The 27,272-nt window shown below is 35.6% G+C and overlaps 1 protein-coding gene across 5 annotated transcripts; it reads left to right on the forward strand.

The window, feature by feature from the left end:
- Nucleotides 1-241: 241 nt before the first annotated feature.
- On the forward strand, nucleotides 242-27,122 carry LOC103990832 (rho GTPase-activating protein REN1-like). Of its 5 annotated transcripts, none has more exons than XM_009410109.3 (25): nucleotides 242-539; nucleotides 740-899; nucleotides 4,309-4,345; nucleotides 5,596-5,672; nucleotides 8,366-8,436; nucleotides 8,518-8,600; nucleotides 8,673-8,813; nucleotides 11,103-11,222; nucleotides 11,573-11,650; nucleotides 11,883-11,938; nucleotides 12,020-12,089; nucleotides 14,729-14,813; nucleotides 16,340-16,583; nucleotides 16,671-16,961; nucleotides 20,736-21,110; nucleotides 21,180-21,229; nucleotides 21,956-22,016; nucleotides 22,103-22,186; nucleotides 23,391-23,507; nucleotides 23,580-23,746; nucleotides 24,373-24,439; nucleotides 25,584-25,772; nucleotides 25,883-26,008; nucleotides 26,142-26,537; nucleotides 26,690-27,122. In XM_009410109.3, exons 2-25 carry the CDS (start codon nucleotides 747-749, stop codon nucleotides 26,852-26,854), a joined length of 3,303 nt encoding a protein of 1,100 aa, XP_009408384.2. In that variant the 5' UTR covers nucleotides 242-539; nucleotides 740-746; the 3' UTR covers nucleotides 26,855-27,122. The 5 variants fall into 5 exon arrangements, with proteins under 5 accessions (XP_009408384.2, XP_009408393.2, XP_065039354.1 ...); XM_009410118.3 differs by having other exon boundaries at nucleotides 26,187-26,537; XM_065183282.1 differs by having other exon boundaries at nucleotides 25,590-25,772.
- The last annotated feature ends 150 nt before the right edge of the window (nucleotides 27,123-27,272 follow it).

Genomic DNA, 27,272 nt, shown 5'->3' on the forward strand with positions numbered 1-27,272 from the left:
ACCAGTCTTTTTTCTGAAGCATGAGGGACGCAACCAACGATGACCCTCGCGCGACATGGACACCACGATAAGGCTGACCGTTACAGACCAGTCCTGTCCCCGGACACAGTCGCACAGAACTTCCTATGCGTACCAAGCGATCTGACCGTTGCATCTTAGATCCAACGGCAATGCTCTTCTCCTTCACATTATGACCTCGTGCGGTCCCCCGCTCCGCTCGTTTCTTCGTGTCTCCGGAGGGTGAGGGTGAGAGAGTCTTGAGAGACAAAAGCCGGGCGAGAGAGACTGGCGGAGCGACGAAGTCGGGCGTACGGCGAAGAAATCTGAGGGTGAGAGAAGAGTAGGAAAAAGGAAGAAGAAAGAGATGATCGAAAGGATTCCCGAACGAGGGTTTCTGCTCGTGCTCGTCGAGGAGAGGGAAGAATTGGTAACTTGTGTCGCGTAAACCCTGCCCTCGATCCCCACATCGCGGCTGGGATGCCGAGAATGCGCGCATTTTGATGGGCTCCGCGTCGCCGGACTCGATCGAGGCTGGGCAGGTGCCGTCTCTTTTGCTTCCTTCTTAATCGATCTTCTATTCGTTGATTGATCTAGCCCTTGTTGACTGTCTGTTTCAGTGATAGAACAACCCCCATGTTTGATATATGTGGTTAGATTGTTCTGTCGAAGGTTTCTATCAGTTTCATCAAATTAAGATAGAGCACCTTACTAACATTGCCAATTTTTTTCTCTGGTCCAGTTGAAGTATGAGACTGTCACAGATGGCATCATCTCAAAGCGGTGAGAATGTTGTGACGCAATGTAAAAATTGTCGCTGCGGTGAGGCGGACACCAAGTTCTGGATCACCAGGGCCTCTGACAATCCTGACAAACAAACAAATACATGTCCTAATTGCAATGTTAGTAAGATTTTGTTGAGATCAACAGTGCATCGTTTCCACTGCTATATTATCCCTCTTTCTCTCAAACGAGTCTCTGTATGAATAAAACAAAAGATTGATAATTCATATATTATGATTTATGTTACATTTACAAATATTTTTTGAGGTAAAACCTAATTGTATGTTATGCTGCTTGGATTCTGATGCATGATAGCATATCTAAAGCATGTTTGAGATAATTTCAGAACTTGAAAGAAGTAAGATTCATTGTCTGACTGTTGGAATGATTTTTATTGCATTTTATCTCTGATGAACTGTCTGAAATCAAATTTATCTACCAGTAAATGACTGCCAAGATAACCAGCTTTTCGTGTATATTTTGAATGCTTTAGTTCCATTGTATATTTACTTTTGCTGAGTGTGAATTACTTTTTGTAGTTAACTCTTTTGGATCTTCAACCTTTTGCCCTATGCTGAACTGATAAAAGATAAGCTCCTTCTCTTATTTGTTTAAGGGGAAAATTTGAAACCTTGAAACAGTTTCAATGTTGACTAATGAACTTGTGTTGTTATTATGGTGGATTGATTAAGATAGAACACCTAACCAACAAACAATTCAAAGAAATTTAGTCAACTTAGAATTGATAAATACAAGTAGACACAGTGCTATAAAGCCAATAAAATACCTCTGCCACATGATTGGAGGTAGCAGAAGATAAATCAATTATATAAAAAGTACCAGTCAATATGTGCAATTTATCTATATTAAAATGCAAGCATCACATGTCCAAATTTAGGTGTTAAATATGCAAATATACTAATTTACATTGTCAACAAAAAAATGGTTCTCACAAGTGGAGGCTTTAGGATAAAAAAAGCAAAATCATTAACTCAGATAGTCGATTTGGCATATTTGTTAAATATAAAGTAAAATAAAAGGCAAATGAAAAAGGGTAAAAGTTAAAGATTTTTTATTGAGATTATGAAGACTTAAAATTTGTTTTATCTTCCTTTTCCTCATCCTCAATTCCTCTTTTGTTTCAAGTCCTCTTATCCCATCCTCCTTTATTTCGAGTTCTGGCACAACCATAGTTTGCCTTATCGGTACGTATCAGTGTACTGACCAGCTGTTGGTATAATATGTACCAAGTTGTACCAAGCTAGACTGAGTGTACCAACGCACGATTCATAGAGACATACCGATGTACCACTTATACCGGTCTCCTGTCGGACTGGTACATACTGCCTGTATTGAGCAGTATGACAAACCTTGGGCACAACAATATCTGCTAAATGATGCTAAATGAGAATAAATATGATGCCCAGTGCGACTCCTATGGCTGTAGTTCTCTGCTTCCTTGTGTTTCCTACAATGTCATAATTATGGATTTTAAAAAAGGACTTCTTCAGCATTCACTGGGTTTGAATTGAATTTATAAACCTTAAGGTTGTAACATGTATGTTCCTAGTTTGGACCGTTTAATCATTATTTTCATTGCTCAAGCTTAATTTTTTCTCCTAGGATGTTGCTCTAGTTTTATTTCTAGACCCCAGCTTAATTCTAGAGGTTCTTACTATATCATCACTTCGGAACATGTTTTTTGTTTCCTGGTGTGAGGATTTCTAGCTTATAGTAGAAAGAATATGCATATTTGAACTTAATGCCTTAATATTGATATTTTCTTTTTTGATTAGATTGAATTCTTAAGTAGAAGAAAACATTTATTAATAATATATTTATTCATTGGTTTCAATCATAGAATGATATACTATGAAGCAGTCAAGGATTTACAAACAAACCAATTGAATATTATCAGTGGTTGATTGTACCAAATCACCAAGTGAAGATTGAAATTTGTGTACTATTATTAACAGATTAGTGATCTATTTTTTTTTCCCTCTCTTGTTTAATCTTTTCCTGTACCCCCTGTGATTCATTTTAAGGTTGAATAATTGCCAGTAATGCCTCTGCATGGGCTTAATTTATTCCATGCTATGTTGGTTGCATTGAGACTTGAAAAACAATGCATATGCCATGCAGTTTCGATAACCATGTTTACCAAGGCAGAAGCATAGTATTGCATTTTATCATAGTGAAGAACTGTACCAATTACATACGACAGTAATTTATAGTATAAAGTTTATACCTAGTCTTTCATATCTCAGTTAAACCTTTGTTAACAGTTACTGTATATCTACCATATACAGTCATTGTACAGGTGCTATGGCCTTTTGTTGTCATCTTATGATTTTGTTTGTGTTTGTTATATAAATCTCATTGTCAGTTAGAAGTAGACCACCTTTGAAGCTAGATAACTATCGATGCCAACCTTTTTGCTAGTGGTTCATTCTCCTCTTATGCGAACACAATAATCTTGTAAAATATGTGGATTTTCCCTATTCATATACCACTTCTTGCCTGTTTATGCAACAATTTTGAAATTCATTCAAAATTCCATTATTTTAGATGCCTCCTTATGATTCATTTGGGCCAAGTATATCAGGAAAATGATGATTGAACTTGTCTTCATCCTTTTTATCTGGACTTTCACTCAAGTGAGACATATGAACCTCTTTTAATGATTTGGTGTTTAAATCAAGGTATACAGTTTCGAATGATATCGCTCGGTACGGACGGTACATACTAGCCCGACAGTAAATCGGTATGCGGACCGCTCGCTACCGGACGATATATATATATATATATCTGCGACGTCGCCCCGCATAGGGGAGAAGAGAGGTGACGTCGCAGATTTTTTTTTTTACTCTTATATATATATATATATATATATATATATATACGGCGACATCACACATTTTTTAAAAACTTTTATATATAAATATATATAAATAAATAGATATATAAATAAATGATTATATATAGGCAACATCGCACATTTTTTTAACTTATATATATAAACATATAAATATATAAATAAATAGATATATAAATAAAAGATTATATATATATATATAGAGGCGACGTTGCCTTGTTTTTCTGCGACGTCACCCTGCTTGGGGAGAAGAGAGGCGTCGTCGCCAAATTTTTTTTTTTACTTTTATATATATATACCGAATGGTATACCGAGCGTTTTACCGCTCAGTATACAGTATCGTACCGTACCGAGAGAATGTCGAAACTTCGGTACGATACGATATTTCAATCATTGGTTTAGACTATACCTCTTTCTTATGTTAGTATCTGTACTTTCTTGCTATATATGCCTTGAGCCCACCTCAAAGTAACTTACTGTTCATAGTTGGTGCATATATTAGCATGAGATCAACTTCATGAACCTAATAAGATCCAGGCTGGTTACAGCATTTTTATCTGCATTTGCTTAAATCTATCTCGTATGTATGATATGTTGTTAAGCATTTTTTTTAAAGAAAATCACAATTACTGAATGCTAGACCTTCAGTGCAGGTACTTAAGAGTGGACCACTTTTCATTTCGTCTAAAGGTAGTTGCTCTGCAGTCAATCCATTTTTATGTTAACACATTAAAATGGTTGACATGCTAAGTTTATTAGTATTTTTGTTCCAGTTTGTTGTTTTGGTTATCGTTTATATGATTATTTGGTAAGAAATTTAACACCATCTATACCAATTTCTCATATCATTTATGTTCCAATTCATGACGTGCCTTTTTGTCTTGTTTACCTTACTACTGAACCATGAAGGATATTTTCTCATGTTCTCTTATTTTCAGTTGTTTATAGTATAGAAGGAATGATCCTTTTTGAACTTGCTAATGGATAGAGAAGAGGCTATGAATAGTAGAATGGCAATTTCCTCTTCCTAGATAATCCCTTAATTATAAGTTCATAGCTATTGCTTGTTTGCTTGAACTTGCCCTCCTTTTATTTAAAGGTCAGTCCTATACTGAAACCTGTTCTTAAATGGTGTTAACCTAATGGATCATTTCCTATACATAGGGAAGGTGGGCAGAACTCATGGAGTACGATTTGTTAGTCATGACAAACAAATGACTCCTGTAAGGTCATAACAGAAAGATCTCCCAGATGGAGAGCTCATAAGTTGGGAATATAAGGAGGGATTACGATTGATTAGTGGTTAATTGAAGTCAGCCTTTATTGCATATATGAACATAAGAGATGGGTTAAGTTGAATGAAAGATTTTCAATTTCGGGTATCGGACTGATGATGATCGAAGGCAGGATAAATAAAGGTCCAATCCGTTCTGGCATGCCAACACCATGGTATGCCGGAACATATTCTGGTACCAGGATGCTGGGGAAGCGGGGAGAGAGCGAGGAAGGAGTATGCGGTGGTGTAGTGAGCATGTCCAAGCCTGAAATCCAGTCTCCATTTTCTTTTCAAATAATCAATAATTTTCTGTTCTTTTAAGCATCATCCTGTTTGAACATGTATTCGATTGTATTAATATGTCCTGTGAGGATTTTTTTATGGAGAGGTTCAGGATTTAAAAAATACTTATTTGCAATTGAGAAGTTCGACATTCTATAGTGTCAATAAATAACTTAATTCTTTAAATCTGTATATTTTATGTTGAATTATATTTTGACCATAGCATTTTGTTTTGTTTGATCTCATTCCAGACATTGTGTATTACCATCCTTTTTTGTCATGGTTTAAGGACATCATAAATTGTAGCTCTTTCGTATTCTTTTGTCAATTATATAAATTAAAAAAAATAGTATGATTTATTTTAAACTCTTTAAAATTGCAGGAATAGGTTGGACATCATGGAAGAAACGTTGGTTTGTTCTTACACGCACATCATTGGTCTTTTTCAAAACTGACCCTGTAAGTACATTATGTAGGGTATCTTATACTGAACTCTAATATTATTTGCTCTTTTTTATGATAACATTAAGCATATCACTTGGTGCATATTTGTATGGTGTTCATGTGTATGAACAGAGCACATCTTTTGTGACCCGATTGATTCGAGTATGGAAGAAGTACCGCTTTGACAACTTCTATAAGCTGTAGTTCTGATATTTGTTTAGTTTATCATCATAAGCTACTCTAAGTCTCACCACTTGCTCATATTAACATAGAACATGCATTCCCCTATAACGAGAGTTTTCCTTCACTACCATATAAATTACTCCAAACTTCATTGGTTTCTTTTCCATAATAACTTGACAAAGGATAAGCATTTCTCTGCAAAGAGGGCTTGTGTCACTATTATGCTAAACTACTAGAGATACACTAAACTAAGGATTTAAATTTTGGTACAGTACCAGTTCTGGTAACTTACTATACTGCTACTGTACTGGTATACTGGGAGGTATACTCAATACTGACCTATACTGTCTGGTATCCTTGACTAATATAATAAAATAAATGAATAGTAATAAAATGGTATCGAGCTACATTTTTTGCTACTGGTAATTGATTGGATTGGCAAATACTTTTCCATACTGACAGATAGTCAAGATTCAAAACCTTGCAAAACTATCAGAAATAGAAACAGTATACCATGATAAGATGGACCAAGTTGTTGCAGTCAAAGCCTACTTTATATCTGGAGTCTGATTTGTATGATTTTCTAGTAAGATTCTTTTGCTTAACTGCCATATATTACACATCCAGACCAGCACATTAGATTCTTCTAAATTTTAATGTTCGCCTGGACCTTCTAGACATGCACTGTTGATGCATGAGTAACCAAATATTTTACACATTATTCAATTTGGGCATGGAGTGTTTTGGCACACGAGTTGGGGGAGGAGGCATCTGCTCCTAAGCTTCCTGACTTCTGCTTTTGGTTGTGGATTAGACAATTAAGAATTTATAAGTCATTAGTTGAAACAGCATATTATCTGAATGGATTTCAATTAGTCAACTTAATACTTTTCTGGGGGAGGCCCATTCACTAGTTATTGGAAGGAAGAAGGAAGTGTACAAACCAGAAATTCATAGCTATCCCATTTCAAACCCTTTTATTATTGCCACCACTTTGAAATTTCACTGCTCTCACTATTGCACTTCAAGCCCTCGTTCCAGAAACAAAAACCCCTAACATCAATCTGATTGAACTTCTGACCCCTCATTCTTCCCCCCTGTTCGTCCACCCTAACCTCCTGGTTCCCAGACCAACAGGTGAGAGAACCCTCAACAGCTGGCTCCATTCTATAAATTCCATCCCATCCAGTGGTGCACTCTTTTTGGTAATGGAGCTAATGGGTGACATTGAAAAGAAACCTCAACTACCTTGAACCTGAATCAGGGCTGATTAGATAATTTCCATCTGCTTGAAAGAAGAGCTTGTGGAGAACCAAAATAATTGGAATAATGCATGAAAAACATTAGATGGTGGCCCACTGGAAAAGTTGGATGGCAAGCTGGACTAGGTGGCACACTTGTTATGCTGTTAAGCATGAAAAAAAAAAGACATCAAATTTATCCATGATTGATTCTGGAAATGAACTATCTATTTATTTTGAATTTAATGGACTATAAAAATATCTGATTTTACATGTAGAAATATAGAAGTCCGATATCAAAATATTTTTAAGGATTTATTTATGGGGCTTTTAGACATGAAAATCTCATCTTAAATGATCTATGGTATTATGAAGTCGCCTTACTTTCATCAATTTTGTTTAATGTGGATCATAACCCATTTTGCTTCATGAATCGGGATACTTGCATAGATGTTCTTGAGTTTTAAGTGCTTGGAACTGTGTTTCTTGTGCAGTATCTGAGGACTTCTGTCCATCAAGGACTGCCATTCTGCATGCTGAACATGTACTAGTCAAAGGTCACCATGTATGCATCCAACACAACTTGACCCACCTATTTTGGTCATGTGCTTATGGATGCCTGGTTATCATGTATTGTCAGTTGCAATTTGGCATGTGTAACACAGTTTTACATGCAACCTTGTGACCAAAATCCTTTACACTAAATACTTTGCACAAGTGACCACCAAGCTGAGGAAGATATAATGCATATGATATTTAACAAAAGCATAAAAATATCAAGTTAAACATCATTTTAGTGAATTGTCTATTTATGATTGGAAAAGATATGTTCTAATATTTTCGTTTTCTCATTCAGATGTCAGAAAATATCTTATGCTAGAACATTTACATGCCTGTATTTGTGTTACATCTTATATAGCAAGTATTTGTAATTCCTATTCCTTTTTTAAACTCGATTTGACTTGGTTTCATTCCATACAAATTAGTTATGCATCTTGCTTTAGGGTTGTTTAACAGACTAAGTTTTTGCCTCTATGTTGGACCTTAATGTTCATTCAGTAATGTCCAATGTCCCTAATTTAACAAAGTTAACTGGTTCTGCATTACCATTTAGCTATTTTCTTGTAGATACATTCTGAAATCAAGGAAAACAAAGTCTAGTGACTTAGTTCCTAGTTATTTGATTAGTCATAAGGGGTCACTTTACAGAACACCATTGATGAGAATAAGTTGTTCCCTTCACAAGAACATTGTGGTTAATCATGATATGCATCAAATTTTCAGGCTGCTCTCCCTCAAAAGGGAAGTGAAGCAAATATAACTCTTGGAGGTATTGACCTGAATAATTCAGGAAGGTGAGAGATTATTTGAAGTCCTCTTGTTGAATATTGATTTTACTGAAATTTGATAGATCTGATTGATTATAAAATCTGCAGTGTTGTTATTAAACCAGATAAAAAGATTTTGACAGTTCTCTTTCCTGATGGCCGTGATGGGCGAGCTTTTACATTAAAGGCAGGTTTACATGTTGGTTATTTTAGGTTGGTTTAGATTTTATTTTCTTTATCATTTTATCTGGTATTGCAGGCAGAAACTTCTGAGGATCTATATGAATGGAAAGCTGCATTAGAGAATGCTTTGTCACAAGCACCTAGTGCAGCCCTTCCATTGGGACAGAATGGAATAATCCATAATGATAAAACGGAATCAACTGAAGCTTCAGGTGATCAATGTATGTTACCACATTGTGCAATAACACTATTGCCATAAGTTTTCTGTCATTCTTGTGAATTTTCATGAACTTGTGGATTTCTAGGTATTCTGGAATACCCTTTTAGACTCTCAAGTTTCAACCATCAAACTGAGGGGTATCGAGCTCATTAGGTGATGCCACCATACATCAGTTCTGAGTTATGTATATGTGGTATATATAGCTGCATATTATTAAACAATACCCTCAACCTTTTAAATCCAGGATATGCTTCTAAAATTAAAGAAAAGCAACAGAACTTTTGCAACTTTTGGTCATATCTTGAGTAAATCGGGATTAGTCTTCTCCATCAAATGAGTTTGAGCCGTTTGACAATATAGAAAGATCTTATATTATTAATATGTTAAGCAATAGATTATGAATCTAATATGATAAGACCAAGATTCTTTCTAATATACTGATTCCTGAATTGGTCCCTAGAGATGATTGAATTATTTTTCCTTAATTTATCTCTTATCTGAAGGCTCTTGGTTTATTTTCCATCTGGAATCTCCCCTCCCACCCAATGTTTACTTCTCATATCTAATCTAGTTCATCTGCTCTCTCTATCATCTGATTTTTCTCTACTCTGCTTCTGAGTTATCTCTCATCAAACATCACTCAATTATAAATTGAAAATAGTTGCTATCTATATCATCTCTTTGTTTCATGTGTCTCTTTTAGTTCTCTCTCATCTTTCATGCCCTACATGATCCCTCTCACACATTTCAGTACAGAGAGTTAATATAGGCATAACATGCTCCTTAAACTTCTGTTCATCCATCTCTTTTTAATGAGGCAACTCCATGTTTAGATCTCTATTCATCTAGCCTAAATACATTGTTATTGAAGTAGTGATGATTAACATGTAGAAACTTGAGATGTAAAAGTTTTTTACTTGATATCAACCTTTTATTGTGAGAATCCTCTAGCAGATTGATGATACTTCTGTTTCATTTGATGAATTAAATTTTTTGTGGCTTTCCTAGAAAATGCATTCTGAAACAAAGATAAAGAAGCTGTCTTGTGCATGTGATTCATCGCCATCCTAATGATGTTTGATGCTTCATCACATATGCCCATGCTTCCCTGTTGTTGTGCTTAACTCTAATAAAGAAGCTGTCTTGTGCATGTGATTCATCGCCATCCTAATGATGTTTGATGCTTCATCACATATGCCCATGCTTCCCTGTTGTTGTGCTTAACTCTAATAAGAGTATATTTGGATTGCAATTAAATTGTGATGTTGTTGCCTTTCATAGATTTTTTCTATGTTCTGAATTCCCTTTTTATTGCAAGACCATAGTAGGTGGATCATGGATGTATGATATAATATTTTAATGAAATCTAGAAGTCCACAACTGATGTTAATACTTTACCATTGTAGTCAAATTGTGAATTGAGTTTTAAAGATAATCAAATCTTCTAAAGGACATTCAAGATGCAACCTCATTCTCTTAGTTCCTTGATGAGCGGCTTTTGCATCATGGCAAACTCCAGTTTAAGTGGCTGAGAGGAAACCCAGATGGAGTATAAATGTATATTGAGCCGTTCATTTTCTGTTAGAAAATATAATTTTATTTACTAGAAACTGAAGTCCATCACTCAATCCTTATAGAAACTTCTTTGTGGAGAAAATGCTTCTGATCAAACTTCTGTATGTTTAAGAGTAGATATATTTCATTAGCAGCAGTAATACATTTAGGCATGCATGTATATGATTCTTATATAGAAGAGTAGAGATATTTCATTATTCAGCAGAGTTTATTCGAACTTATATTTGTTTGTTGTTACATATGTATATTGATGAATGTGGTTGCAAATAGACGGTTTTGTGATATGATCATACATTTTTTTCCTTTATGATAGTTTTTTTTGGTTTTATGATTACTTCATTGTTTGCTGACATTGTAAGGTTTTAATACAGTATGCATTTTATTTTGATCATGACTTTAAAGAAAATCCTGTTACAAGTTTTTTTTTCGTCCTGGTCAATTTTCTGTAAAGCATTCACGTGCTGCATGTGGATAAACGATTGGAACATTTTTAGCAAAACTTAATTATTGATGTAATATATAACCTTGAGTCCTTTCAAAGTCTTAATCTGGGATATTCTCTCTGTGAACTTATGAAACTACTGATTTTTGTTAAATTGCACTTGTCTTTGTTTTCATCTGTTCTTGAATGTATTTACGAGTGGCTGGTCCTCTCACATTGCCTGCCTCTGACTGAACAATTTCTGTTTTTTTCCTTTGCTTTTTTCCTCTGAAGTGAGGGATATACAACCTGTGAAATCCACCATAATTGGTAGCCCTATCTTGCTTGCACTTGAAGATATTGATGGGAGTCCATCTTTCTTGGAGAAGGCCCTCAGGTTCATTGAGCAACATGGTAAACATTTGTTTCTTGTGTTATTTATAGTAGGTCTTCTTGATTTCCTCTGTCAGCAAAGAGATTGTTTGTTTTTATCAAGGTACCATCAGTTCTAATTGGCCAAATCTGGTACGAAACATTGAAAGTTGATACTTGTGTTGTGGAACTTGTCCGAGCAGACTACTGATGTTATTATACAGCTATTGTTTTGACTTTTGAAGCAAATATACAGCTTCAGTTCTATTAAGTGTTCTAACATGTAAAAGTTTAGGAACTATATCATGTAAACTTCTCCTAGTTCAGTTTAAATGCATTCAATATTGAGCCTAAAGATCTGTATGTGATTATCTTCACCACTTTTTCAAAAGGTATCAAAGTGGAAGGTATCTTGCGGCAGTCTGCTGATGTTGAAGAGGTAAAACGCAGAGTTCGAGAATATGAACAGGGTTAGTTTTCTTTCAGACTATTGCATTTCCTTTTTCTTATATAATAGTAAGCAGTAACCTTTCTCTAATACCTTTATGTGGAGTGTGAACCAAATTTAGCCTCCTGACCTGCCTCAGTACTTTTGTTTTCTGCAACCAGTGTGTTAAGCATTATGTTGCAGTTAAAGAAATTCTGGTTTTAGCCATGTTTCGTTCAAAGAATTTTGGGTTTTATTTTCTCACTTTTTTACAGGAAAAGTCGAGTTTTCTTCAGATGAGGATGCCCATGTTGTTGGAGACTGTATCAAGGTACAATTCTGTTGGGGACATCAACTTAACATTTTTTTATGAATTGTGCCAGGCTTCATAATTTTTTTTTGTTTCATGCAGTATGTGCTGCGGGAGTTGCCAACTTCTCCAGTTCCTGCGTCTTGCTGTACTGCTCTGGTTGAAGCATACAGTATGTTTGGATGGAAATTCTATTTTGTATCATTACAGTGATCTTATCTCATTTGAAGTTTACAACTTCATATTTTTAGAAAGTCACTTTCCAAATATGCATATTTGGAAGTGAGAATAGAATATTTTTAATGCATTGTGATCTAATGGTTAGGTGAGGTGAGACAATTTTACTGAGGGCAATATCAATAGCTAAAATAAGAAGCATGAAACTCATCTTATTGTTTCTGATAAAGTAATGACATGGAATAGAAGCTTCATCACTTCTACATGAAAATGCCAAGATAACCATGGCCCTGGCATTATGGTGCCAATTCCAGTTAAATAATGTATCTAACATTGCTTTTGATTGTTGTTGTTAGAGCCATAGATATGCATCTGCCAAGTCATTTGCATAAGAACCTATTATTTGCTTTTTTTTCATTTTTAATTTAATTTAATTACAATAGAACATTATAGTTCCTCTTCTGCCTTCAATTCCACATAGACTGGAATTTTCTTGACCATGAAACTGTCAACATCTTGCTGTACCTTCTTGTTACATGAAGACAATATACATGTGAAACTAGTGTTGTCAAAAGCACTAGGCAAAATATGATGCTAAGGTCTATTATTGCCCGAGGCACTAGCTGTGGTCCCCTAGGTGCTTGTCGAACAAAACGAGCTGCTTAACTTACAAATATTATAATTTTTTTCCAGAAGAATTTCAATCAAAACATGAGTTTGATATCATTACATATAGAAGATTATTGTCACTAACATACCATATTGCATACATCTAACCATCTATATGGAGCACTTAATTAAAAGATTTAAAATCAAATAAGTTCACATCTAAATATTAAAACAAAAAATTCAAACATCTACTAACTCAAGAGTTCTGAAGACCACCAAGATCTACCATATCATCAACAAAATCATTCCTTGATTACATGATTGTTGTTGTTGTCCACTGAGAGAAGAGTGAAGTGAGGGATAAGTGGGAGGAAAGGGAGGTGGTGGCAGGTGTTGGCTCCAGAGAGAGGAGGAGATGGTAGAGAAGAGGGAAGAAATGGTGGTGGTAGAAGTTGCTGGCTGTTCCATGGGGGTGAGGGGAGGGTTATTATGCTTTTATGGGTTATCAGGTCAGGTTGGGTATTAATGGGTCAAGTGAGTCAGGCTCCTAGTTGCCTAATGCCTCTACTGAGGTGCTTGCCTAGATGGCACCTAGTAGAAGGTGCATCGTCTGAGTCACCTCGAATCCCTCTGGGGTGCCTCACCTCACCTAAGCACCTAGGTAAGTGCTCAAAACGCCTATGTGAAATTTTGTTTAGCTTTTACAAATATACATGAACAATCATGAGATATCAGATGTATGGAGTAGGAAAACATACAAAATATGTATAGTTGACTAATTGACATATTACTCATCTAGTCTGATATAATGTTTTTGTTATACGGAAACATGAATGTTAAATGGAAGCAAAAAGGATGACATCATAGTAGTTGTCATTAATCTTCACTTATATTGTCAATTTTCTCCTAGAGAATGCTGTCTACATGACATGATGCAATTTCTCTGTCTTTCTATGGTGATCGACTCTATTCTCCCTGGCAAATTGTGGTGGAGACTAATTGATTGACTGTTCTTCAGCCTTCTGAAAGGATCTTGTTTTCTTTGAGTACTTCCACAGATGAGACAATTATGGAACAAGTGCTCATTTGAAAGCTCCTTTTCTTTTATCTGAAAGGGAATAGCCTTCAGGTTTTCTTGGCAGTTCTCTTTGGGCAATGGCCAAAGCATTAGGTTCTTGAAGGATACTTAGGTTTAACTATCCCTGTTGGAGTACTTGTTTCTAGATTTGGTGCTCACATCCCCAATAAGACTCTAATTGCCCAAACTGTCTCTAAAAAGCTAGGCCATACTTCTTGCTGATTGGTCTCTCTTTGAAACAGTGCATCTCTCATCTTTCTTATCTCGCATCTGGAACATCTTTATCTCCTAGAAGAGGACTTATTCTAAGTGGCAATTCTTTATAATTTGTTTAATTTTGGTGGATGTCTCTGGCCATTGTGAAGTCTGCAGAGAAGTTGGTACTCTGAAGTCCAAACATTTTATGCTGTTGGCTATTAAGAACAAGTTGTAGTCCCAAGAGATCTTTCTTAAGAAATGGTGGATCCAAGCTGGCACTTAATCCTTTGCTCTGCAGACTGAATCCATTTATTTTATTCTCCACTGAACAGTGGGGACCTTCTTATTCTGCCTTGTGTTGGTTGAAAGAAACAATAGTTCCTCAAATTTTTTGAATTAGTTATATTTTCAGACTCGCTTCTTCATGGTTCAGAAGTTCTTTTGTGATAACTGGGTGCCTCTCTTTTGGTGGACTCTAATTATTCTGTTGGAAAGTTTATTTCTCTCATATAGCCCTTTTCTTCAGTTTCTGCTTTGTGTTTCATTTTTGGTTTTCCCCCATGTTTTTTAGTTTAACTTGATGAAATAAATCTGCAGCATTTCTGCTTTTGTCTGTACTTCCTGTACGAAGTGTAAAATGTTCGATAACCAGTTAACTGCATATCTTTCTTTGGTTTCAAGATTTTGCTTGTTATTCTGCATTTCTGCTGACTCTGTATAATGTTCACTATATATATGATATCTATTAGGAACTGGTCGCGAAAGCAGAGTTGACTCTTTACGTGCTGCAATCTATGAAACTTTCCCAGAGCCTAATCGTCATTTGGTGCAGAGGTATGGTAGCTAATCTTAGGTTCTTATGATTTTACTTTTTTGTGCCTGTAACTACATTTTAATGTGCTTCATTGTTTTCATGCATCAACAAATTTTCTTATCGAAAATAATCACAATGGCTACATTTTCCCCTATCCTCTTTGTTGCCTCCCCAATACCTGCATTGCATTTCTCCTGCCTGTAAAATTTATGACCTTTTGCATGTTCTGAATCTTCAGAATATTGACAGTGGCTATTGAGTAGTGAATTTTTATCCAAGGTTCTATATACCACCCAAGCTAGTTCATATGGGGCAATATTTATGGGTCCAACTATAAACCAGCACTCAGATTAGCCCTTTTCGAGAGTTCCAATCTGGTTGTTCTTTTTTTTCTAATATGGGGTTGCCTTGCAATCCCCACCTTCCATTGTCATCGGGCTTTCCATCCACCTGTCCAGTATTCCTCCTACTCTTCTTCTTCTCCTCTTCCTCCTCTCCCCCTTCTCTGTACTATGGCATGTACAGGCGTATTGTATGGTGGTATGTCAATACAAACTTGACCTAGACCAAATTGGTCAGGGACAGTATACTTCGAACCATGATTATAATCCTTTTTTTTGTCTGAACTATAATAGAATAAATCTTATATGTCTGATATTCAAGACTTCGAACCATGATTATAATGACTTATTTTGTTATCTGAGCCATAATAAAATAAATCCTATATTATTCAAATATTAGAGTTAAGCCAAATTATAGAACAATGTTGTGCATAAGCTTGAATTAATCATGGTATTTTTTTAATTGAATTCTAGTGTACTTTGGTTATATTGTTATTTTTTCTCAAGCTTAATACATTTATATCTTTTTAAGATATCTTGAATTAGTAAAATCCATAGTTTCTTTTTTTTTTTTTGGTGTTCAAATCTACCTTAAGTTTGCCAATATTTGGACAAATCAAGTTTAAGCCAAGTAATTTTGCTCGGTCTAGATAAATAGGTATAATTTCAAGAAACTTATTCAGGGTAGACAATGGAGTAATTCTTATTCTTGCACAAATAGATAGCAATGATGATTATGGATCATATCTAAAATATGTTGTATGTCTTTGCACTGAAGGTGGCATGTGTTAGCCTGGACCATTGACCTAAAGTGTCTAAGCTGAAGTTAATAGTAATATATGTATATCCATCGTGCTCATAAATCATAATTTCACTCACTTCCAATATGGGACTAGTTAGGAGGTATTATAGAAGGTTTTTTAACATGCTATGTAGTTTTACGCTTATGATTCTATAACCTGATTTTTTTAGTTATCCAACAGTCATTAAAAATTATGGATAGACTCAAAATTTTTTTATAGATGCTTTTTTGTCAGTCTTTAAATTTGCGGAATATCAGCAGCTTATAATTATTTGGTGAACCAAAACATAGAAGGCCCAACATCGGAATGTATTTTATTTATTAAAAGTATAATTAAATTATTTATTTCGGGATTCTTAAATTATTTATTTATTTGGTGACTCTAAGATCACTGTTTATTCAGGATTCTTAAGATGATGCAAACAGTGGCTTCTCACAAAACCCAAAACCGAATGTCACTTCCGGCTTTAGCAGCTTGCATGGCCCCATTACTTCTCCGCCCTCTTCTTGCTGGTGATTGTGAATTTGAGGATGATTTTAATATGGGTGGAGATGGTTCTATTCAACTTCTGAAAGCTGCTGCAGCTGCTAATCATGCTCAAGCCATTGTCATAATTCTCTTAGAGAAGTATGACATAATATTTGATGTAAGGTTTCTTTTTTACTTTAATGGAAAATGGTTGCATCATCTTGTCAATTCATTTGATCATGATGAGCTAATAACTGTCATTCAGGAGGATCTCTTGCATGAGGATTCAATGTCGTCAGAGCTTTATTCTGACTCTGGAGATAGTGATGTTGAAGATGATGATTCAACTGACAATGACATGCTAGATGATGATGAATGTCTTGATGAGCATAATGGTAGCAACGATTCAACTGACAATGACATTCCAGAAGATGATGGATATCATGATGAGCATAATGGCCTTGAAGCAGATATAGGTGATGATTCTGAACATTCATCCAGTGAAACAATTGGTGAAAGCAACAACAATGTTGGAAGTAATCCATGTGATGATAAGGTTCCTATCCCTATATTCTTCCACGTTTTTTTGTTAAAGAAATAAAGCAATTCAGTTTTAAATGTCTCTAGCATCCTTGAAAGTCATTTGTTCAGACAAATTGTAAATTTTGTTTAGCACATTAATTTCTTTTTTGTTGTCTAACTATTTTTTAGGTTTATTTCTTCTGGTTAAAAATTAATAATGCTAGAAACTAGTCTTTGTCCTTTATTGTTTAGCAAGAAATTATTTTTCTCTATGGTTCACTTGAGTTTGTCACTTGTTTAGCAAGAAACTGATTTTGCATTTTAACCTATACAAGTTGTACCCTAGTTTCTCACAAGCTTAAAACTACTCTTGTAGGGAAGTTTGAAATATGGTGGCTTAGTACCAATTTGTAGAGGGAGACTGCAACTATTAATAGTGTTTTCTTTTAGGGAACTTGTGTAGATTTGCCTCAAGGAAAATTAGAATTTTGTGGACAGTAATCTTGTTTGATATAGAGCATTATGCATGTCGACCCGCCTTGCTTGTCATAGCAAGCACATGTCATGCCAACAGAATAATGGCAGCACAAGTTGGTGGTAGCTTTAGGGTCTTATTTTAAATGTTGTTGATGAACGACTATTAATTTGGTGATTATTATTTTCACTTTCAAATATTGGTACATTTATATGGGTTTAGCAGCAATAAATTAAATAAGAATGTCTCTAGTAGTTTGAGGCAAGGTCTGCCATACCGAAGCGTACCGCCCATATCAGGCGGTACGTACCGGTCCGACAGGTTACCGGTATGCGGACCGCTCGGTACTGTTATAGTGCTACAGTATTATACTGTAGCACTGCTATAGTATGAAAAAAGTATAAAATTGTTTGGTACACCAGGGTGTACCCTCGGTATGCCTAAATGTATCACCCGGTACACCGGTACCATACCGTATCGAGCCCGGGTCGAAACGTTGGTACGGTACGGTACGGCGAACCTTGGTTTGAGGTGCTCAGTGATATAAAAGAGTGAAAGGGCTTGAGCTATAATAATGGGATTGATCCAATAGGAGTTGCTGTGGAGATATATTGGTATGATTAGACGGACTTACTACTACTTAGGTCTAACCATTGTGTTACAAGGTTAAGTATTCACTCTGTTGAAGCCGTGGGCAGTATTTTTATCAGGTAATATTCTCACAAATCATGGCTTGTCATAGCAAGCACATGCCATACCAACAGGATAATGGCAGCACAAGTTGGTGGTAGCTTTAGGGTCTTATTTTAAATGTTGTTGATGAACGACTATTAATTTGGTGATTATTATTTTCACTTTCAAATATTGGTACATTTATATGGGTTTAGCAGCAATAAATTAAATAAGAATAGCTCTAGTAGTTTGAGGTGCTCAGTGATATAAAAGAGTGAAAGGGCTTGAGCTATAATAATGGGATTGATCCAGTAGGAGTTGCTGTGGAGATATATTGGTATGATTAGATGGACTTACTACTACTTTGGTCTAACCATTGTGGTACAAGGTTAAGTGTTCACTCTGTTGAAGCTGTGGGCAGTATTTTTATCAGGTAATATTCTCACAATACATGGTATCAAAGCAGAATTGAGATCCTGTATTTGCAGACTAGTACCTGTGGATTGCTGAGGGCATGTAGTGTCATCTATCCCTTATTACTAGGAGTGTTTTCAGGCTGAAGCCTCTTAGGCTACTTAGTTAAGATTTGTCCCATCAAGTTACTTGGCTAGTATATCCGGTTGTTTCATGATAAATGAAGAAACAATTAGACTGGAGTACGAAGAATATGTTAGATCTTTATCTATGTTTTAATTTGGAAAGCTTGATATACTTGTTGCCAGAAGCTGTTAGTTTACATAGATAAGGCTCAATGAACTGTAACAAATTAGGTAACTGGACCTTTAAAATTTTGAGTTGGTTTAAGCATCAAATTTGTTCTGAATTAGCACCTGCAGCTTAGTAGGAGTAATTTCAGGCCAAAGCATCTTAGACTATCTAGTTAAATGTTTGTTCCGCCAGGTCTTCTGGCTAGTCTATCAGGTTGGGTCATGATATGTGAAGAAACAATTAGATTGAAGTCTTTTTATCTATGTTTTAATTTGCAAATCTATGTATTACTTGTTTCCAAAAGCTATTAGTCAGTGATTTCAATAGGCGCTCGAGCGCTCGCCTAGGCGCTCGAGCGAGGCGAGGCGAGGCGAGGCCCGAGCGCCTCGCTTCATGTCCAAGCGCCTCGCTTCAACGAGGCACCGCCTAGGTGCTCACCCGAGCCCAGGCGTTAGGTGCTTCGGGCAAGCGCCCGGGTTAAACCAGGCGACCGAACCAGTGTTTTACGTCTGGTTCGGTCTCCAGTGCTTTAGTTGGTTCAATCGAACCAACTAAATCACCGATAGGCTCCCTCTCACGATTTCCCTGACTTCCCCAACCCTCACACTCGCGATTTTGTCGTCGAAATTTCTTCTCCACTATCGCTGCTCTCTGCTGCCGCTGCCACCGTCGCTACTCGCCGCTGCCACAATCGTCGCTCATCGCTGTTGTCGTCGCTCGCCGCTCGCAACTCCTGCTCCCACTCCCACTCCCGCTACCGCTCGCAGCTCCCGCACCCACTCTCGCTATCGCTATCGCTAACGCTCACCGCTCTCGCTCCTGCTACCGCTGTTGTTACCTCAACAGCCTCGGTCTTCTCACACTCTTCTCACTATACTGTTAACAGTATATTAACAATATATTGCTAACTGTATACTAATAACAGTATTTTTATTTATTAGATTAATAATATATTATTTTGATTTTAATATCATTAATTTTTATTTATTTAAAATTATTGTTAGGTTTCAGAATAAATGGCAAGTGTACAGAGCAACTCAATATATTTGATGTAAAATTTTATAGTTTTGATTTTTGAGACTTTTTATTAATATGACATTGTGATTTTATACTCGATTTTCTTAATTTAACAGCCTATTTTTTATTTAAATAATTATATTAATTATATTATATATTTTTATATTTTAGCGTCTCGTTTCGCTCGAGCGAGCGCCTAGTGCCTCGGGCGTTTTTGGACCTTGGTGCCTTTTGACGCCTAACGTTTTTTAAATCACTGCTATTAGTTCACATGGATGAAGTTCAATGAACTCTAAACAAGCTAGATAATTGGACCATAATATTTTGAATTGGTTAAAGTGTCAATTTTTCTGAATTTATCACATGTTGGATCTCACCTATTTGACTAGGCTGGCCTGGTGGACTAGAGATTGCCAGACTTGATTTTTAGGCAGTAATAGTTGATTTGTCTTGTTTGCCAGATAAACTCCTGGTTAGCTATAGTGTATCCAGACAACCACATGGTTGAACAATCAAATGAACTTTTTGGCTTTGGTTAACATATATATTGGTCATTTCTTGGGATGATCTGGAACTTAAATTTGCATACATTTGAGACCATCTTAGAGGCCTTTCTCCTTAAATTTCTTATTACATGTACTTAGCTTCCATTCTTTTTTTTTTCCAAGTTTTGCACTATTTAAATATTTTCTTTGTGATTTTTTTCATGTGGTTACAAGAACTAGTTATTATAAAATCTATTAGAGATTGAGTCAAGGGGTTTGATTTTAGTGTATAAAATGTTATTGTTAAGGATCTGCCTCCAAACTCATGATTGTTAAGGTTCATAATATTTGGGTGTGGTCAGAACTGTGCTTAGTTGTTTTAAACATATTTTAGCTATTTAATTGTTTGACTTGTTCTAATAGTGTATGCAAAATAATATTGTACTTACAGTTCCTGAACAATCAGAAGAGGGATGGTGCATCACTTCAAGATAATGATGTTCCTGATGCCTCCAAATTTTTGGCAGATACAGCACATAATACTTTGTCACATGATGTTTGTCATCAGAAATCATCATCAACATCTGATATTCCATGTGCTGAGAATTCCAGTGTACTGAAATGCAGAAATTTGCTGCACGATGAAAGTAATGCCATAGCTTCTCATGATAGAGTAGCTAGTGTCGCCTATGAGTCTGTTGGTGATGATATACCTAGTTCCACAAGTACGAGTCATATTTTACCTTCAAGCGACCAACAAGCTGTAGGCAAGTCAAATCAAATGGTAATCGCTTCAAAACGACCTACTGTATGGGGACGGACCTCTGTGAGTATATTTAAATTTCATCATTGCTTGCTGTGATAGATTATATTCTCATATGTTCCCATTATCCAGGCAAAAAAGAAGCTTCCCATGGAATCAATGGATTTATCAAGCAAAGATGGGTACGTGATCTCTTGGAAAATATGTTCTTTGTGGTTTATCTTCTTTACCAGCTACTATTTGTAATTTAGTAAAATTTTTTGCTTATTTGATGATGTTTATAACCAAATTTCATTCTGAAAGTAATTTAAAACATCAATTCTGCAGGATTGATGTAATATATTGTTTAGGCCCTTAAATGACACTATGCATCAATATGGGGTTTTTGCATTGTTAATAGTATCTTGGTCAACATGTTATGTTCTGACTGGGTTATTTTAAAATCAGTGTTCTTTGATTTTAGATATCACATCCATCATGTGTAGTTGTATTGACATATGCACCTTATATTCTTTTACCTTTTGCCTCGGTGACATATTAAGACTGTAGTATATTTTGTGTATATTTCACTTGACTTGTAATTTTCTTGCTGTGAAATTATAATTAAATTTCAAACTGATTATGATCCTTCTTTGACTGATCAGTAGCTTAGAACAAGCCAAACAGTTGTACACCTTAAAACTGGATAGTCTATGATGAAATTTTGTCTGGTTTGGTTGGAAAGAAATGCTGTCTTATTATTATATTCTGAAGGATCTTTTTGGTTGGTGCACTACTGTATATTAGTTGAATTTTATTTGAACAAACTTCCAATATCTGAGGATTTATATATTATTACTTGAGGAAAATTTCCTGTTATAAAGCTAATTCACTTTTATGTTTAAGTATTGGTTTCATCCTATCAACAGGATTGCTGTTCAACAGCTTGAGAACACAAAGAACGACTTGCAAAATAAAATTTCAAAAGAGGTACCTTCTTTATTTTTCAAATCAAAAAGTCAGTTCAAATAATTAAGAAAATTTTTATGTACAAAACAAATGCCCTTTTGTTAAAGGTAAAAGGAAATGAAATTTTACAAGAAAGTTTGGAAAGACGAAAGGAAGCTTTGCATGAGCGTCGCCTAGCTCTTGAGCGAGATGTATGTACTGCATAATACATCAGATGTTAAAATTTTCTTTATCTTAGCCATGACTTCTTTTCTTGTGAGTGAAGAAATAGTCTTATGTTTTTTTCTTGCTACAACTCCTTTCCTGGATGGTTATTGTGGAGTTCATGATATGCTTACTCTATCTTGCTTGATAAAAGGATGTTTGCATTTATGATGCTCCCTGTATTGAATTTTCATTTTTTGTTTCCTTTGGGTAATGGCCAACATGTCATCAATAACCAAGAAAAGGAAGACTAGGAAGAAAATTACTTGATTTTGCTTACACTATCTAATCAATTTATAAGCACTTGCTTAGCAGCCATATATTAATGCACTTTTGTTTATTCATCTATAGATAGAGGATGTTGGGAACCCAGTCATGACTTTTTAGGGGCCTCTTATTTATCTTTTCACATTATTATCTCTGTTAGATTCTACATCAAAGTTGTTGCAACATTATTTAGACATGCACTTGCTGATCTGACATGCTATGAAATGAATAGCATCATTTGACATGTTTAAACTATAAGTCCTTTATTAGTTAGGTTCAACTTAGGGCCAATCCTTTTTGTTATTGCTTATCCAGTTTGTACTAACTATTCCTCATTTGAGACCATGGACATTACATATTTTGGCAGAAGTGAGACCCATAATTATAGTGACATGGAATTCTATCATTGTGTCTGCACTGTGATGTTTTAGTTTATGCTATTTCTAACTTCATTTCAGCTCTTAATTTAGACTTTTCCTATTTTAGATACTCAGCAATAGTCATTTTGTCTTTGGATAATATCCTGACAAGCTTCGATTTTCCCGAGAGATTTATTATCTTGATTCTGATTCAAAACTCTGGTGGTACAGTAATTGCAAAAGTTCAGTTTCTTTTGTTCTTGCTCGTGACTAATTTCAAGCAACTTAATATGACTTTTCATAATTAAATACACATGCGAAAATTATATTGTAATTTGCTAATTCTTATTGAAGATTTCATCCTTTCTATATTTTCTACGTACAACTTTGTAATGAAGTTTTCGTTTTGATTCTAGAAAATGTTTTTCTTATTTCAGTATCCCGTTTGCATTTATTATATATAGCTCCCTGCAGTTCAATCTTATTCGCCCTAGATATTTTACATTTTTTTCAGTAGGAATCTTTTCGGATTTATCGCTATTGAAACAAATCTCTGTTGAAATAGATAGAAAAGTTGCGAGAGCAATTGCAAACTGAGAGAGATCTCAGAGCATCCTTAGAGTCTGGATTAATGAACATGCGACCTGGGCACATATCTTTTGCATCTGCCATGGACAGCAAGGTAAGTTTAAAGTTTAAAGTGTTTAAGAAGCTAATTTTGTAAAAAATTCATAACATAGAGTTGTGTTAAAAGACAAGGGCAGATCTAGAGGAAGTCGCTCTTGCTGAAGCAGATATAGTAACTTTGAAGCAAAAAGTTGCTGATCTTCGTGGGCAGCTTAGTCGTCAGCTAAAACGAAGTTATGCTTCCTTGTGTGAGTCATGCAGCAAACATATCCATAGTAGGGATCATTCTGCAGAGTAAGATATATGATCCTTATCAGTACTCATATCTTTCTTAATGCAAAATTCTGGATGCCTGTTCTCTGGGTGTTTTTCTTGTCTTTTTTGGGTTTTGGTTTTTCTAAAGTTGAAAGTATCTTAAGCCACTCATACTTCTTTGTTTCGTAAAGAACTTACTTCAAACATAGTTTTCTGATAGTGCTAAGATTAAAATATCAAGATTCTAGGAGCAGGTTAAGTTTCAAGTGGTTGTTAAACATGATTGGCCATAGTATTTGAGATATATATTGGCCTGATCTGACAATTGGATGTCAATTGGCTGAAATCAATATAAAAAAGTAAAATAACATCAATATCATTGGCCATAGGATCTAAGTTCCTTGAATACAGAGTTTTTCATGAAAGAATAAGTGACTCACTCATCATAGATATTTGCGTTAAAAAACAATTAAAAAGAATGCCCAATAGAGCTACACAGTCTAATAGATTTCTTTCATAATTCAAGTTATTTCATGTTGATCCACTTAATTCAGTTAGTAATTATATAAGAATGTCGAGTGTCACAGCATAACAGTCATTTGCATTGGAATATCTTTTCAGGTGAATTCTTTGTCATACCTTAACTAGTCTTCATTGTCATACAGGAATGACGCATTGGAGGATGTTAATAACAGTTTTGGTGATCAACATGGAAGTTTTTTGAAACAAGCTGTAAGTTTATCATGTTGACATCCCTTCTTGATAGTTTTGACATTCCTTGTTTATTACTTGTTAAACAATGTACAGTCCTTATGGTGCTATTGTGCTAATACACCAAGTTGTTCTCTTTAGTGGATAACTGAGATGTAAATTAAAATTTTGTCGATACTGTTATTCATATTACCTAAATGAGACTACCTGAAGAATTTCAGTCAATGTCATATCACATCTGTTTGAATGAAAAGGGATTCTGTTTAAGCACCTGAAACTAATATTGACTTCTGGTGTAGAGGTCGTATTGGAAACACAACTTCAGATCAATGTGCATATTTTTAAAATAATGAGCTTACTGGTTTGGATTAGTATTTATACTTCTGTCATGATCATGAGTTTTTAATATGCATTCCTCCTGAACTTAGCTGTGTTCTTACATGATGAAATTATCCAATCACAATCTTCTAAGATCTTTCATCTGAGAACCTGTAACTTTGACCTCTGTTTTGCTTTCTAACAATTCACCAATTTTCTCAGCATCATTTTTTTCTTATTTAGGCCCAATGCAGCATAGAGTAGGAGCATATTGATAATTGGTCCATCCAACCTTTCTTTTATGTAAATAAAAATAAGTGGTCGGATAGATTTTGAAGTGATGTTCCATTACCTCCATAAGTTATCTTGGATAGCTCTAAGTGTTGACTTTTCAGAATTTTACAATTTAACAACCATGAGAACATTTGGCAAAAATATCTCAAAGTATTTGTTTCAGCAACTGTTTTCGGACACATTTGTTTAGCCAAAATAGACAGTTGCCATTTTAAGTGCTCATATAACCTCCTTATATGTTATTGCAAAATAACTTGATATAAATTTGAAACTAATCTAGGTTACCAGGGTTTGAGCTATAGAAAATTAGAAATAATCCTTCTATTTGCAGGAGTGAAGTTGTGTGCACTGGTCCTCCTGAAACCCTATACTTATTTATTATGGAAAGATAATACATGTTGGTTTTTATCTGGTAGATCATTTTTCAGCTTTTTCAGCTGCAAATTCATTTCACTGTAGATGATTTTATCTCCTCTTGTTTATTGGTTCGATATCTCTTTCCAATTTCCATTGTATCAAATATTATCTTGTTTGATAGGCATATCTTTTATAGGTGCAGGATTCTGTGTCTGGAGGAGCCCGTGATCTGGTGCCAGCAAAACAGCAAGAGCTACCTTCTTTAAAAGAAGTGGAGCCTCAGGCTCAGAACAGAGAGTCATGTAGTCAGAATATGATCACCTCAGGAACCAGAAACACTCCATCTAACAAGGATTCAATGTCAAAATTCTCTTCTAATAATGAGGTGCACATGCTAATTTCTATTATCCTGCTATAGCATTTGTCCTCTTTCTCATGCCAATCAGCTCCCAAATCTGTGACTGACCCATGCATATATTTTTCTAAAAATTGAAGGATACAAAGACACAAGCACAATGTTTACCTTCTTCTCCAACTGCTAAGCCTCAATCTGAGCAGCTCGATACCAATCGAAGTAGCATGGAGTCTCCAGTTTCAAAGCATTTCACTTCCATGGGTGAGGTATGCTTGTATATTTTCTGCGTCTTGTGCATGTACATGCACGTTTGTGTTTGTTTGTATCACCGACTTCTTGATCACCGGTATGAAAATACAATTTATTTATGTAGAATATACTGACTTGTTTTGTAAGCAGAACATCACTGCAGCTGACCATGAGAATGTGGAAACTCAATCCCAGGAATCAGTGGCATCATCAGATGATCAGCCATCTCAGAAGCAAAAGACAGATATAGCAAATCCAAGCAGCAACTTATCCCAGGGGCTTAATAAAGTTCTTCCATCTAATGAAGAGCCGGTGAAAGCTAGAAAGGGTAGTGCTTTAAAGAAATTCTCTTTGTGGGATGAGAAAGCGAAGAAAGAAGTCCAAGATCCATCTTTATCTAATAAGCATCCCTCCCATGAGCAACAACCAAGTGACATGACATCAAATAATTTGAAACCTCACATTTCTGCTAGTATTTCATCTTCCGAGGATGTGACAGTATCTGGGCACAGTGGAGCTACAACAAGGTTCTCTTCAAGACCGGAGGTACAAATCTTTTTACAATTACAATAAGCCTACTACGGAAGTAATTATTTGCCACTAGGTTTTGAGGGTCTCACCATCCACATATCAGATATAATCATCCAACGTACATCAGAGGCTTACTGACTTGATTAAACTATTTTGATTTCACTCAGGAAACAGCCTCGTCATCATCGTCATCGTCAGCACTTGCCAAGTTGACGAACCGCCTAAACTTTTTGAAGGAACGCCGTGCACAACTGGTAAACGACCTGCAGGTTGCACGGAATAGCCTTGGACCAGGTCCAGATGGTCCTCCCCCGAGAACCAACTCCAGATGACTATGAATCCATCCCAAAGGTGATTCTTTGGATACCTGGGTGCATTTGTGCTGCTTCCAGAGTTATCAATGTCTGGCATGGCGGCCACCATGATTGCTCACTTCTAGCTGGTGAATTTAATTGGAACGTGACAGAATTTTGGCACTTATGTACAGTTAAACACTTGCATTTATCTCTGCTTCTGAGAAATTGCTGGTAGTGATTTTAGGAAGTTTGTAAAACATGTTTGAAGACGATAATAGATATATTTGAGTAAGCTTTTTTCGTATTTGTCGTCGTACCAGGGGCTCAGATGCTTTTCTGATTGATTCTACTTAATATACAAAACGCCATACACTGCAGGTTTGCTGCCCTCGTGAAACATGAGGTGATGAAACGTCCAAATGATGGCATAGATCAAGAACAAAATCCTGCATTG

Source organism: Musa acuminata, chromosome BXJ1-1 (assembly GCF_036884655.1).
Source record: "Musa acuminata AAA Group cultivar baxijiao chromosome BXJ1-1, Cavendish_Baxijiao_AAA, whole genome shotgun sequence".
NCBI lineage: Eukaryota > Viridiplantae > Streptophyta > Magnoliopsida > Zingiberales > Musaceae > Musa > Musa acuminata.

Excerpts from the sequence above, each read along its gene's own strand:
- LOC103990832 (XM_009410109.3), top strand. The coding sequence starts at position 747 with ATGAGACTGTCACAGATGGCATCATCTCAAAGCGGTGAGAATGTTGTG. Across the intron at positions 8,437-8,517 it reads GACCTGAATAATTCAGGAAG|TGTTGTTATTAAACCAGATA; the intron begins GTGAGAGATTAT and ends TAAAATCTGCAG. Across the intron at positions 23,508-23,579 it reads CATCTGCCATGGACAGCAAG|ACAAGGGCAGATCTAGAGGA; the intron begins GTAAGTTTAAAG and ends TTGTGTTAAAAG.